This window comes from Theropithecus gelada, chromosome 3 (assembly GCF_003255815.1).
Source record: "Theropithecus gelada isolate Dixy chromosome 3, Tgel_1.0, whole genome shotgun sequence".
Taxonomy (NCBI): Eukaryota; Metazoa; Chordata; class Mammalia; order Primates; family Cercopithecidae; genus Theropithecus; species Theropithecus gelada.
Window position 1 is genome coordinate 181685305 of NC_037670.1, and position 14079 is coordinate 181699383.

General features: G+C 53.8%; 1 protein-coding gene across 2 annotated transcripts in view; it reads right to left on the minus strand.

The window, feature by feature from the left end:
• The window catches only part of PTPRN2 (protein tyrosine phosphatase, receptor type N2), an 898882-nt gene that overhangs the window by 72800 nt on the left and 812003 nt on the right, over positions 1 to 14079 (minus strand). For both annotated transcript variants that reach the window (XM_025379168.1, XM_025379167.1), the window contains one exon: positions 9595 to 9742. In XM_025379168.1, coding sequence (XP_025234953.1) covers positions 9595 to 9742 — 148 coding nt within the window. The remainder of the gene's footprint in view (positions 1 to 9594; positions 9743 to 14079) is intronic.

Consider the following 14079-nt stretch of genomic DNA (forward strand, 5'->3'; position numbering starts at 1 on the left):
GGCAGCGCCCACCCAGTCACTGAGCTGACTTGGAGGCACCAGGTCCCAGGGTTGAGCTGCATACCCTCCCCGAAAAAGACACACTGGAGTCCCAGCCCTGGGAACATGACCTTATTTGGAAATAGGGTCTTTACAGAGGTAAGCGAGCGGAGGTCATTTGGGTGGCCCTAATGCAATATGACTGGTGTGCTGTTAGGAAGGAGGAATCTGCACACCCACACGTGGAGGGAGAGCGCCTGTGTGAAGACGAAGACAGCCGCCGTCGTGCTGGGGAGCGAGGCCTCCAGAGAAGCCAGCCCTGCTGACAACCTGCCCTCCACTTCTGGCCTCTGGAACAGGAGACAGCTCGCTTTGGCCCCTTACACCACCCATCCCTGGCACTCTGTCCCTGCAGCCCTCCAGGCCCAGAGCACCTGGAGGGACCTGGGTTTGGCTTCCCGTGCCCTGAGCAGCACCTAGTGCCTGCACAGAGAATGCGCCACCTGGAGCCAGCCTGCAGTCGTGGAGTGTGGGCAACCCAGAGACCAGCTCCAGACATAGCACACGTGGCTGTGTGCACTGGTGGCGACTTTCTCACAGGAACAAGAACAGTTTTCCGAAACAGGGGCACAGGTATCAGACAGGCAGGGCCACGCCGACTGCACGGCTCCACCGAGAGGCGGTCCATCAACAGTGATGATGAAACGCATCTGTGCGAGCAGCCAGAGACACAAACGGCTGGGGGGCGCCTCCAAGGAGCTGAGACTGCGAGCAGGGGGCAGCTCACACACCTTATCACCAGGACACCGGATATCACCAGAAGAACAGCTCTGGCTTGTGGCTGTGCTGCCTGAGATTAACGCGTTTTGTGGATCGGGGGCAGAAGCTGCACCTGTGACTGACGGTCTTGGGGTCGCCAGGGGAGCCGCAGACGGCAGTGACCTCTGCCCCCACAGCACGGGGCGCAGGGCAGACTGTACCAAGCAGGCGCGTCTGCAAAAGTAAGCGAGGAAATTCGACGGGAAACCTGCGCATTAGCTTCCTAGAGGCGCAACTGATGGGCAGGTGTGGAAAATGCCCAAACAGCTCACAGGAACGACTTACTTTCGCGGCACAGGAGGGGTCGTGGTCAAAGGGCACCCACAGAGACGCTGGGGTGAAGCAGGGAAACCGGGTGGGCGCGGCTCCGGCCCGGGCAGAGCCCCCCACACCCCACAGCAGCTGAAGGCCCCGCCTCCCGGCCCGGGTCTGCGGCTCGGGGCAGACACAGCAGCTCCGGAGGGTTGATCTCACTGACAAGGAGAGTCCCGGAGAAGGGGCCGGGGTGTCTCCAGCCTGGGTGGCCGAGGGAGGAGGCAGGGAGAGCCCTGCGGCTGAACGACCCAGAGGGACAGGCCCAGCCCGCTTCCAATCCCGTCAGCGGCAGAACGTCGGTGGTTCCTTCAGCCCTGAAGCGCTCCACACACAGGTCTAGGGCGCTGACCCAGATTAGAGGCGATTTTCTGGGCTAAGCAGCGACGGCGCCAGGTGACTCCGCTTGTCCTTCGTGTCCACTGACGGGAAGGTCGGCGGGTGACTGGTTCCCAACGCGGCACTTCTCACAGAAACAAAACCGGAAGTGACGGTCTCTGGGATGTTACGGCAGAGAGGGCTGCGCGGAGCCACGAGCCCAGGCGGGTCTGGCGGGCCCCACGTCGCGCAGCCTCAGCGCGGGCGCCTCCTGCGGCCGGAAGCCAGGGACTTCCGCAAACCTCGGGCCTCAGTCAACGCGAACGCGTCACCTCAGGCGCCGGCGCTCAGAGTCCAGAGTGGAGCGGGCTCCTCGCTGAGCCGCAGGGCGAGCCCGTCTCGTGCCTTTTCCCGCGGGAGGCCGCCGCGGTCCTTCCCGGGTTCTTCAGCCAGCACCGCGGGCCGGGCGGCCCGCATCCTCCACACCTCGCCGCCTCCGTCTCCCACACGCGGGGACCTCTCCCGACACTGGCCTGCCTGGAACATGCCAGAATCGTCTCCCTAACCAGCGGCCATTGACGAGCAAACCTGCATCCGCGGCAGCCTGAACTGCCGCTTGTCAAGTAGTCCTCGAGTCTCGGACCGCAGGGGTCCCGAGGGCATCCCGGGCCGCTGTCCTGTGGCGCCCACACAATGTGCCCGGACTCGGGCTTTCTCCCCAAGAGCAAACCTCGGCGCCGCTATCCAGACTCCTCGAGCCCCTTACAGGCCCCATGGTCGGGGCAACCCTGCCTGTCACAACTGTGACCCTAACTGTGAGCTCACAGGGCGGCCTCCACATTCTTGCTGGTGGAAGACCACAAGCAACCGGATGCCTTTGAAAGCCTCGTTCTGCAGCAGAACTACTCAACGGGCCAATCAGAATACAGGGAACCATGAAAGAGGTGGGAGGAGGAAAAAGGAGGATGGAGAAGGCAGGGGAGGAAGGGGAAGACAGGGGAGGAGGGAAGATGGGGAGGGGGGACGAAGAGGAGGGAGGACGGAGAGGAGGACGAGGAGGAGGGAGAGGACAGGGGAGGAGGGGGAGGACGGGAGATGGGGGAAGAGGGGAGATGGGGAAGAGGGGAGATGGGGAGGAGGGGGATAGGGAGGAGGTGGGAGGTGGGACGGGGAGGAGGAGGACAGGGAAGGAGGAGGATAGAGAGGAGGGGGAAGATGGGAGGAGGGGAGGCAGGGAAGGAGGAAGACAGGAGGGGGGAAGATGGGGAGGAGGAGGACACGGGAGGAGGAGGGACGGGGAGGAGGGCAGACGGGAGGAGGAGCACAGAGGAAGAGGGGGAGGATGGGAGAAGGGGGAGGACGAGGAGGAGGGGAGGACAGGGGAGGGGGAGGACGGGAGGAGGTAGGACAGTGGAGGAGGATAGGGGAGGAGGAAGACGGGAGGAGGGGGAGGACAGGGAGGAGGGGGAGGACAGGGGAGGAAGGGGAGGGTGGGAGGAGGGGGAGGACGGAGAGGACGTGGACGGGGAGGAGGTAGGATGGGGAGGAGGACTGGGGGAAGACGAGGTCGGGAGGAGGGCAAGGACAGGGGAGGAGGGGGAGCACAGTGGAGGAGGAGGACAGGGGAGGAGGGTAGGACAGGGGAGGGCCAGGGTGGGGCTCAGGGCTGAGGCAGTGTTTGAAGTCTGTGGCCTGTGGCAAGGCTGCAGAGCAGGCTGGTCATGTTCCTACAGCATCGTGGAGACCTGAACACTCCAGGTTCTTGGGAAACAGGGGTTCTGGAAGGGGGAGTTCTGGAAGTGGGCAGGTGAGCTTCTCGTGCGTTTGCAGAGTTCCCTACAGACTCCCACATGGACAGTCTGTGATTGTTTGGAACGGGAAGGTGGTCACTAAAAGAACAGATTTATTAGGAACCATTCATATCAGGAAAAAAAGTCAGGGGCAGCTGTTTCAAAATTAAACAGACAAAACAGACACAAAACCCAGAATGCAATGATGAATCTTGACTGCATCCTGGTGGAAAAAACAAAACAGACAACAGATAACAGACTGTGTTGTAGAGAAAAGGGTGGGAGTCCCTGGGAGTGTGTAATAGCGACACCCCTGTGGGCTGAGCTGTGCCCTGACGCCCCTGTGTGGACACCCCGACCCCCAGGAACATGGAGTGCTGCCATGTTTGGAGACAGGGCCTCCAGAGAGACGAGCAAGTGATGGTGAGGTCCTGAGGGGGGGCCTAGTGCAGTGGGTCTGCTGTCCTTAAACAAAGGGGACCCTTGGTCACAGATAGCACCTGCAAGCCCCAGGGAGGGCAAACCCCAGGGAGGGCCTCGGACACGGCCAGCCCTGCCACACCTGGACCGCAGCCTCCGGCCTCCAGGACTGTGAGGAAATGCAATTCTGTGGTTTCAGCTGCTCATCTGCTGTCTCCAAAGCCTGGGCAGATGGGCACAGCTGGGTGTTAGAGGGCACTGAGGGGTTTTCGTTAATTTTCTTAGTTATAACGGGGCTGTTGCTACCTAGGAGAAGGCCCTTGTGTTTAGGACCTGCAGGCAGGCTAAAGTATGTGGACGTCATGATGCCTGACACTTACTTGAAGTCATCCAGCCAGAAAATAAATGAAGTGCTCTCAGGTCTCGCGAATACGGCCAACACCGGGGGGCTGGCAGGGGTGGGTGGTAGGTGTGCAGGTGACACCAAGCTACCCCTTCCACTTGAGTGTTTAAAACTCTTGTAATAAAAAGTGAGGGAGGAAGTCATGCTAAGCCAGCCACACTTCTGCTCTGGAGAGAGTCCTGTAGGAGCGGTGTTCGTGGGTTGCGGCTGGGTCTGCGCTGGGGCCGTGTGGGCTGCACTCTCCTGGGAGCTGCTGACTTTGGGCTCCTTAACCTCCTTCAGCCCCAGCTCTGTCCCTGTGTGAATCTCAGGGCTGTTTTGAGAATGAAAAGGAGGTGTTTAGCCCCGTGCCTTGCGTGGAAACGTCTGATGAGCTTTTGCCAGTGTGCTCGGGGCCTGGGGATGGCTGGGGTGATCCCATCGCATGGCCGGGCCGTGGAACAATCTCAGCCCCGGAACCAGCGCCTGGAAAGTCCCGCGGTGGATTCGTGTTGTGGGGGAGGATTGGCTCAGCGCTGGTCCTGCGGACTGTGTTTTTATCAATGACTTGACGACGTGAAAAACATGTTTATAAAACGAGCAGATGGCGCCGAGCGGAGAGGGAGGTGACGCGGTGACTCAGGAACCACAAGCTCTGGAGGCTGAACAAGAATCGGTTACAGGAGATGAACACAAGGCTCGATTCTCCTGTTAAACTTGACGGTCACCAACGGGGGGTGGGGGACAGGGGGTGCGCGAGGCCCTCGGCTTCACCGAAGACCTTAAGGAAAGACTCTGGATGTTAGTGGGCTCGGCCTCAGGATCAGCCAGCACTGAGATGTGCACTTGGCAGGATGAATGTAACTTATGGTGGATAAAGGGGGAGGCCTGATCCAGGAAGAAGCACACTGGGACCTGGGGCCCCTCTGGAGGGTGGATCTTCCAGGTCACAGGGAAACAGCACGCCCAGGAGAGGGGGTGAGCCTGGCCGCTGGCATCCTGAAGGCCAGGCTCGCCCCACACTCTGCGACACCCTCCCCGCACGAAGATTCTGTAAGTGGAATCGGAAGGAGGATGTGAGAAGGACAGACAGCCATGCCACACCAGGCCAGACATCTTACGAACCTATCGGTTCAGCTTTAAGAAAGAGAGTAAAGAGGATCTAAAATCTGAACTTTGAGCAGCTGAACTGTGTGGAATGTCAGTGCGACTCCTAACTGACAACCCGCCAGCACTGTTTCTTGGCACCGGAGGTCCTGAAGAGCTCACAGAAGGTACACTTGCAGTTCTAGTTCAGAGATGATGCTTTTAGACAATCTTTCCCTTCGAGAAGTAGCCTAATGAGAAGGACTCCGTAGATCTCTTCCCTAAAAAAGAATCTGCAGTCTCTGGTAGAACAGCTGCCCAGAACAGCTTCTGCCTGTGAGGTAGCAAAGAAAAAGGCCCACACCGAATTTGCTGGGATATTTTCTTTTCAGTACCAACAAACTGACAGCCCTCCCAAATCCTAGGGGCAGAGTCGGCTGGCGCTGAGATCAAAAGGGGTGGAGGGAAGGCAGCCAGGTTGGGAGTCTCTCTCCTGCGACTTTCTTGGCGAGGTGACATATATGCTCAGAACCTTTTTCTATGGAAGGAAAAAGAAAACCCTGGCTTAATCATCAAAGTTAGGAGAATCACCCATGTATTGATCTTTAAAAGCAAATCATGATAATTTTCGGTCACTCAGAAGAAACCAAGGCAAAATATTCCTCTTAGGGGACTCTGCTTAGAGTTTTGGGAGAGAAAAAAAAAAAACTAAACCAAAGGTTTATTTAGAAAGAAATTGTTTTCTGAGTATTCTAAGGAAAGCTATGCTTAGCCAAAGTGCTTCAGCCCTTGTACATGTTTCAAATACTTCTGCAGGAGTTTGTAATGGACGTAGATTTTCTCAACACACACACACAATCTCAGGTGAGCCCACAACAGCCTATGAGGCCGGCACTGGGAAGTCTGGGCTTCAGCTCCAACGGGCCAGGCTCTAAACCCCGAAGTTCTTGTCTGCCAAGTAAGGGGGTTTATTGTGAGGACCAGAGACGGCACATTCACGAGCATGGGGGACACTGGCTCACCATGCCCTGGCGATGCCACGGTTAGGACAATGCTCACGCAGCTGCAGCGCAGGGCCAGCGTGGTGACCCTGACTCCTGGGAATGGTGACGCTGTAAGGCAAGGGCCTGGGAGATGCTCACAGCCGTGCCTCTGGCTGTGAGGCGGCTATGATCCTCCAGCAGCAATGCCCTGAGAAGCCGGGAGATGCGAACCCCACATGACTCTCCTCACTGTCTTCCTGTCCCTGGGCCTTCAGCTCTTCGTTGTCTCTGTCTTGTCTCTCTGCATTGTTTCTGTCTTGTTTCTCTCTCTCTCTCTCTCTCATTACAACATAGAGGCAAAAATACTTTTTTGTTTAGGATATGGCACCAAAATAGTATCATATCCCCATGCTTAATTTGAAATGCAGACAAGTGAAATGCTGCATAATTCTTTTTTAAACATTCAAATAACAGAAAATGCATATTAAGTTCTTTAAACTTCCGAGATAATACAACTAGACCTAGCATGCTGCCAGCCAAGCGTCTCATAGTGTGGGTTTCCTTCTCCTTTGGGGGCTCATTCGGAGGCTCATGCTCAAGGTGCATGCAGGAAGTCAGGTGACCGTGTCCATCTCCTGGGTGGAAGAATGACCCGGGGAAGTGCTCCATGGGGAAGACGAGGCAGGAGAGAAGGGAGGAGTGGTCCCAAGGACCCCTTAAATAGACCTGGGAGTGCCCGGTGAGCGTGAGGAAAGGACACGGTGGGAGTGCCAGGTGCAGAGGGAGGACTCCATCCCGAAGGTTCCATCCCAAACGGAGGACAGCATGTCCGAGTACTCGGATTTGCTTCCATCCCCGCACAGAGGATAGTGTGCGCCCAGCATGTGGACTCGCTTCCATGGCGACACGGAGGACAGTGTGGAGCCCAGCTCGAGCGCCACCCACCTGCCATGACAGTGCAGCACGGTCCTTTCCAAGCCACAGAGCCATGGGGAAGCTGGTCCTCCTGGACCGTGTGTGGCTGTTTTGGAGCCAGTTGTGTCCCGTGCAGAGTGCAGCGGCCGCAGGTGAGGCAGGAGCGAAGACGAAGGAGGCGGCCATCTCTCCGGGGCCTGGCAACAGGGAGAGCTTTAGCCAAGCCACTGTCCCCCTGAGGACAAGATCTCCTTCCTAAAGGCAAGACGGCCAGGAGTATGGAGAAGAAAGTAGGGAATACAAGTTTGCTCACAATAAACCCATGTGTTCATGAAAATATTTCTATCTAGGGTTCTCCCAGGAGATGAACTTGCCCTTCTCTGTCTTCCCTGGTGGCCTCTCAATCCTGAAGGGCAGCGCTGTGTCTTCACATCCTGGCACATGGGTCAGGAGAACCCTGGGAGGAGGTGCAAGTGGCTTCCTTCTGGCTCCAGCGTGAGTCTCAGGAGGGAGGTGCTTCCCCCCCTTCACCCGTGACCTGGCTCAAAGTGGGCAGGGCCATCCTGATCCCCACAAGAACATCAGGCACCCATCCACGTGTGGCTGCCCTGTTGGCGCTGGCTGCTACCTTGAGAGGCTGCCTGTGTCCCATCTGAGCATGGACCACTTCACCATCACTAGGTCCCTCGCCCCCAAAGCCCCATCCACACTGCACAGACAGAGCCCAGGTGGCTGCAGGGCACACGGGAGGAAAACCCCATCGCCAGGTCGTTTCTGCCATGCTCTGGGCTGTCTCTGGGGAGGGTGTGCTGTCAGACTAATATTTACCATGAAACACCTCACAATCCAAGTAAACGACCAGACACACAGAGACACGTAATGCACGCTTACTGCATGGCTGTTTACCATGAACCATGTCACCACTCAGGACTCAGCAGGACACCCCCTCACCGCCACCCTCACTTGCCCTACCACACCGGCTTCGCTCCCCACCCTCTCCTCCCCCAGGCTGCTCCTCTCTGAGGACAGTGGCCAGGCCCCCCTTGGTCCATCGTGAGTCCCAGAGCCTGTCAATAGCCCCCGACACACAGTAGGTGCTTAGTAAATATCTGTTAGTTGGCTGATGGGATGTATTGTATTTTGCTTTTCTTCTAAATATAAACTTTATAAATCACAACAGCTTCTGTTTTTAGATCTCTTTAGGGTTAAAACCCTCAGACCTCATAGAAAGTGGTCTGAACACTAAATGGGTAGCAAGAAGCGTGCACCCACATGGGTGAATGGGATTTTACACAGGTCTGCAATGCCCCAGGTTAGTTTCTGAAGGAAAACAAGATTCCAGCTTCTCTCTGCTCTGACCGGTAACACTTCCTGTGGGCTGGAAGGAGTGGAAGGGCAGCGCCTCTCCCTGGCGTGCACCGGGGCTGCCCTGGGGGGCTGTGCTTCTGGGCACAAGGCCAGGCGGTGTCTCAGGGACACCAGTCTGGTCCCTTGACTGGCTCTGAAGGGCTGAGGCAGGGACACAGTGACAGAGAGACAGCCTCGGCCACAGGGGACGCTGGTCCCGCCTGCTGCTGTGATGCTGAAAGTGAGTGTGGCCGAGCGGTGCTCTCGAAGTGTGAGCTGACGAAGCCCCTCTGTCACATCAGAGATATGGGCGAGGGCCTTGTCTTAGGGTCCTCAGGAGAGTAACCAAGGAACTCTACCCATACTGTCATTTATCATTCATATCATTCATGAATCAACATTGTGAGTATCTACTTCCCTCCGAAACTCTGGTCAGGAACACATCTAGCACCCCCTTCCTCCCAGCGGGTGGGTTTATAACCAAGCAAAGTGCGGAACCTCCCTTGGAACCTGCCGTACACAGAGAGGGTGAGTGAGGTGGACACCAGCGCCGGGCGGCCCTCTCCCTCCTCATCCCGTAAGCAACTTAGTGCCTCCTGCGCTGCGGGAACACGGGACGGTGTCTCCTCCGCTCCACGCGAGTCACTTGGAGAACTGCTGGCTTACGTTTCCATTTTCTGGCAATGATCCCTAGCTAGGTAGTAGGTGCTCAGTAATGTTTGTGGAAATAGTTGTAAAGTTAAAGACGCTGTAAAAGCGACCACTGTTCATCCTGTGCCTCCGGTGGGCTGGTGCTACGCTAACGACCCCATCTAATCCTTACAGCAGCAATATTTCAAGGATGACAGCATGACCCCAATTACAGATGTGACATGGAGGCTCCAAGAGGTTCAGGAACATGTCTCAAGTCACATGGCGACAGAGAACAATAGAGCTGATGCCCACTGGGGTGCAGATGTCCCCAAGCCCGTGCTGGAGGAAAGGAAGACACTGGGTCCTTGTTGGTTGGGGATGGCACTGCAGAGGGGAGATTCCCATGAGGGCCTTCCCAGAGTGGGCAGGTCTGCTGTAGAGGAGGGGGTGCCGGGAAGGAGGAGGGGAGGATTTTCTAGACCCTGAGGACGGGGCTGTTTCCCTGGCCTGTACTCTGGCCTCCCGCCCCTGGGGCTGGTATGTACAGGTCAGCACGGCCAGTTTCCCCCTCCTGTCACCCTGGCCTCCCGCCCCCGGAGCTGGTACGTACAGGTCAGCACGGCCAGGGAGCGGTTCTTGGGCACGTTCTCCTCCTTCTGGGCCACAAGTGAGCTGTTGGGCTCCGCCTGGTAGGCACACAGCGCCTCCCACTCCTTCTCCAGCCGGTTCTTGTTCTTCAGGTGGTCCTCCATGTAGGACTGAAAGTGAAACACAGGGTCAGGAGTGCTCCTGAGTGGGGAGCCCAGACTGGCAGATGCACAAAAGGCAGCAGAGGCCTTCGCACATGCCGCGTGGGCTGTGCCCACCATGCTCACAAGCCTGGGCCGTGCCTGCAATGCGCATAAGCCTGGGCTGTGGTGTGACGTCATTTAATTAGAAGCTCTCGTTTCCTCCAACGTGTGCTATGGTGCACAATGCATATAACACCATGCGACTGTTAAGTGAATATGTGCATTGTTATTACACAGATTTTACACGTGTAAATATAACCTCGGGTGTTAGGTATGTGTTTGGGGATCAGTTTACCACTGAGATGACAACAATTATCATATCCTTTAATTACAGGGACAGGGAGCTTGGACCAAGCTCTTGCTGGGGCCATCCCATGTTCCCATTTCTGCTTGCATAGAAGTCATTTTTCTTAAAACCGACACAATTTTCTGAACCCACCGGGTGTGATGCAGTTCAGAGACCCGGCTGCTTTGATCCGTGCAAAATGCGGAGCAGCTTCTAGCATGAAACAAACACAAATGGATGGAAGCAAATATTTTGACCCTTGGCTGTTCCAATCTTAATTTTTCTGGTGCTTGTCAGTGAGCATTACTATGAGCAGACGAGGAAACAAAGGCCTTCTGAAAATCACCCTCCACAAAGACCCCTGTGCCGCCAGCACAGCCCGCTCGCTTCTCATTCGTCTGTATGGTTGGGAACTGGCCCTGATTTTAAGGAAAAGCATTTCAAAGGACCAAACCCAGCTGCACTATGGCACCCCAGGAAATGACAGCCTCATCTGCTGTCACTCTGCTTGCGCATTTGCAAGGTGCCGCGTGTCATGTGTAGACATAGTTTCCAAGTGTGTCCACACAAGAAAATAAAGCATGTGCGTGCACACATCATCCTTTGCTGCAAAGCAGCCGCGCACTCCACTGTCAGGCCCGGGGTTCAAGCCCTTCTCACCTTCCACCCACCCCCTGACATCCCCTTCGATTGATCCAAGGAGCTGGGATGGTCCCTCCCTGCCCACTGGGCCGGTTCCAGGAGATAGGCGTAGAAAGAGACACGCAGGGAGTGAGGGCTGGACACAGCGAGGCGGGAATCTCAGCTCATTGTGCCGTCTAGTGGAAGTTTTGATCACAGCCAACCTGAACCCATGCAGCAAACACACACCCTGCCGTGCTGGCCCGGCTCACACGGGAGCAGGTGCATCGGGCACGTGTGCTGTTTAGCGCGACTCCCCTGCATCCGGGTGGGCGTGGTGGTGGGGGACAATTGCCTAGCTCAGGGTGGGCACTCTGAGGCCACCTGTTAGGAGGTCCCAGGTTGTCACTGTCGCCCCCACCATGGCCCTGCTTGAGCTGGTTGCGAAGGGCAGAGGGACTCCAGTGTCGATGAGAAGACGCACCGACTGTCCGCTCCATGCAGCGAACGCTTTTCCCACGCCGTGCCTTGAGCCTTGGGAGCACACCCATGCCAGGAACAGAAACATCAGGGCGGCTCTGAGCCAAAGCGAACGAGTTCGTCCACTCCCGTCACCAGCCCCAACACCCAGGAGGCCTCGGGGTTTCTTGTGAGTGGAAGAAGCACCCCATAGAGATGTCTCGAGTTACAAAATTAGGCAAAATTCTAACAGCTCAATCTAGGAAATGTGAACTACACATTCTTTCTTTTGAGACAATCATGATGGAACATCAAATTCATATTTCTGTAACAAAGTTACCCTAATAGGAAAAACATTCTTGGATGATATAATATTTAAGTTTTGTGCAAATACTGACCAGCTCATCCAGCCCAAGTCTGGTGTGTGGGGGAACCTGGGAGGTGGATAGTTATGGTGAAAGAATAGTCCCAGTCTGTTTCTGTAGCTACTTTCCTCAAGGTGGGCTTATGTAGAGTTCTACAAATAGGTAGGTATAAAATGTTCCTGGAAAATGATGCTGGGTCCTAGCTTTTCTTTGGAAAATGCTCTTTTCATAAAATCCATCACAAACAAATGGGCTTCCTTCAATAAAACATAATGGGTTCTAAAATGATGAACCCTAGCAGGTTTAATCCAATGGAAAATATTGTCTGCAAAAGAGGCATTGGATATTATCTTAATTCCTATAAAGTGCAGCTGTTTAAATTCTCACATTTATCTTAACTTGGGAAGCAAAATTATACTCTTAAGTTCTCTTGAATTTCTAAATTGATGGCAAAAATACAAATTGAGCCTGCATGGCGCAAGGTTGGGTGGTAGGAGGGAGGAAGAGGTAGATACTGGCGTGATTTTTTTCACAGAGCATAAAGTCATCTGCAGAGGCACTTGACTCTATTAACACTGAGCTAAAGCTGACACCTCTCTGCACACGCCACTCCAGTGGGCTGTTTGTCCCATTCTGCTCATTTCAATTTGATCTGTTCTGTATTCTTCTATCAATATTTTTTAGGAAACATCCTTTGTGATATTAAACTGATGAAATATCCCGCAACCGCATCTTAGGAGTCTTTTTCCTCTTTCGTGGCTTGTAGATAAGATGCTTTTCATCTGTGAGTCTGTGGGGAAGCTAGGCCTTCATGGCAAAGTAATGTTTTAAACAATGAAAGCAAAACCAAAGGTACCACGGGAGCTTAGTACAGATGCTCCCCTACTTACGATGGGTTATGGCCCAAGGGTTTCTGAAGTTGAAAGTACATTGAGGCCGGGCTCGGTAGCTCACGCCTATAATCCCAGCACTTTGGAAGGCTGAGGTGGGTGGATCACCTGAGGCCAGGAGTTTGAGACCAGCCTGGCCAACATGGTGAAACCTTGTCGCTACTAAAAATACAAAAATTAGCCGGGCATGGTGGTGGGCACCTCTAAGCCCAGCTACTCGGGAGGCTGAGGCAGGAGAATCGCTTGAACCTGGGAAGCGGACATTGCAGTGAGCTCACACCATGGCACTCCAGCCTGTGTGACAAGAGTGAAACTCCGTCTCAAAAAAAAAAAAAAAAAAAAAATGTGCATTGAACACAGGTAACCTACTGAGTGTCACAGCTGAGCCTAGCCTCCCTTACACATGCTCAGAATACCTACCTTCCTCTGCAGCTGGGCAAACCCATCTCACACAAAGCCTACTGAGGATAAAGTGTTGAATATCTTACGTGATTCATTGAACATTGAACTGAAAGTGAGTAACAGAATGGTTGCATGGGTACTTGAAGTTCAGTTTCTATTTAATGCGTGTTGCTTCTGCACCACTGTAAAGTCAAACCATCATAAGCTGGGGGCCGTCTGCACTGTGGCGTCCTGCATGTGAATGTGAACTCAGACAAGTGTAGCAACTCTACTCAGATGCCTTCTGGAATTATTAGGAAATTAACATGTAATTTAAACAGTATTCGTGGCCTTTCCCCGATAGTGGGCATTTAGCTATAGGTGTTTTAAAAACTGACATTTAAGCAAACAAATCAGTAAGAAAAAACAACAACAACAACAAACAATCCTACCAAAAAGTGGGCTAAGGACATGAATAGACAATTCTCAAAAGAAGATACACAAACGACCAACAGACATATGAAAAAATGCTCAACATCACTAATGATCAGGGAAATGCAAATCAAAACCACAATGCGATACCACCTTACTCCTGCAAGAATGGCCATAACCAAAACATCAATAAACAGTAGATGTTGGTTTCCAGTGAACAGGGAACACTTCTACACTGCTGGTGGGAATGTAAACTAGTACAGCCGCTATGGAAAACAGTGTGGAGATTCCTTAAAGAACTTAAAGTAGAACTACCATATGATCCAGCAATCCCACTACTGGGTATTTACCTAGAGGAAAAGATGTCATTATACAAAAAAATATACTTGCACACGCATGTTTATAGCAGCACAATTCACAACTGCAAAATTGTGGAACAAACCCAAATGCGTATCAATCAATGAGAGGATAAAGAAACTGTGGCATACAATGGAATACTACACAGCCATAAAAAAGAATGATTTAACAGCATTTGCAGTGACCCGGATGAGACTGCAGACTATTCTTCTAAGTGAAGTAACTCAGGAATGGAAAACCAAACATTGTATGTTCTCCCTGATATGTGGGAGCTAAGTTATGAGGATGCAGATGCATAAGAATGATACAATGGACTTTGGGGACTTGGGGGGAGGGGAGGGAGGGGAGCAAGGGATAAAAGACAACAAATATGGTGCAGTGTATACTGCTCAGGTGATATGTCACCAAAATCTCACAAATCACCACTAAAGAACGTACTCATGTAACTAAATACCACCTGTACCCCAATAAATGGAAAAAAATCATAAAAAAATAGTGAGCTCAGAAAAAAAA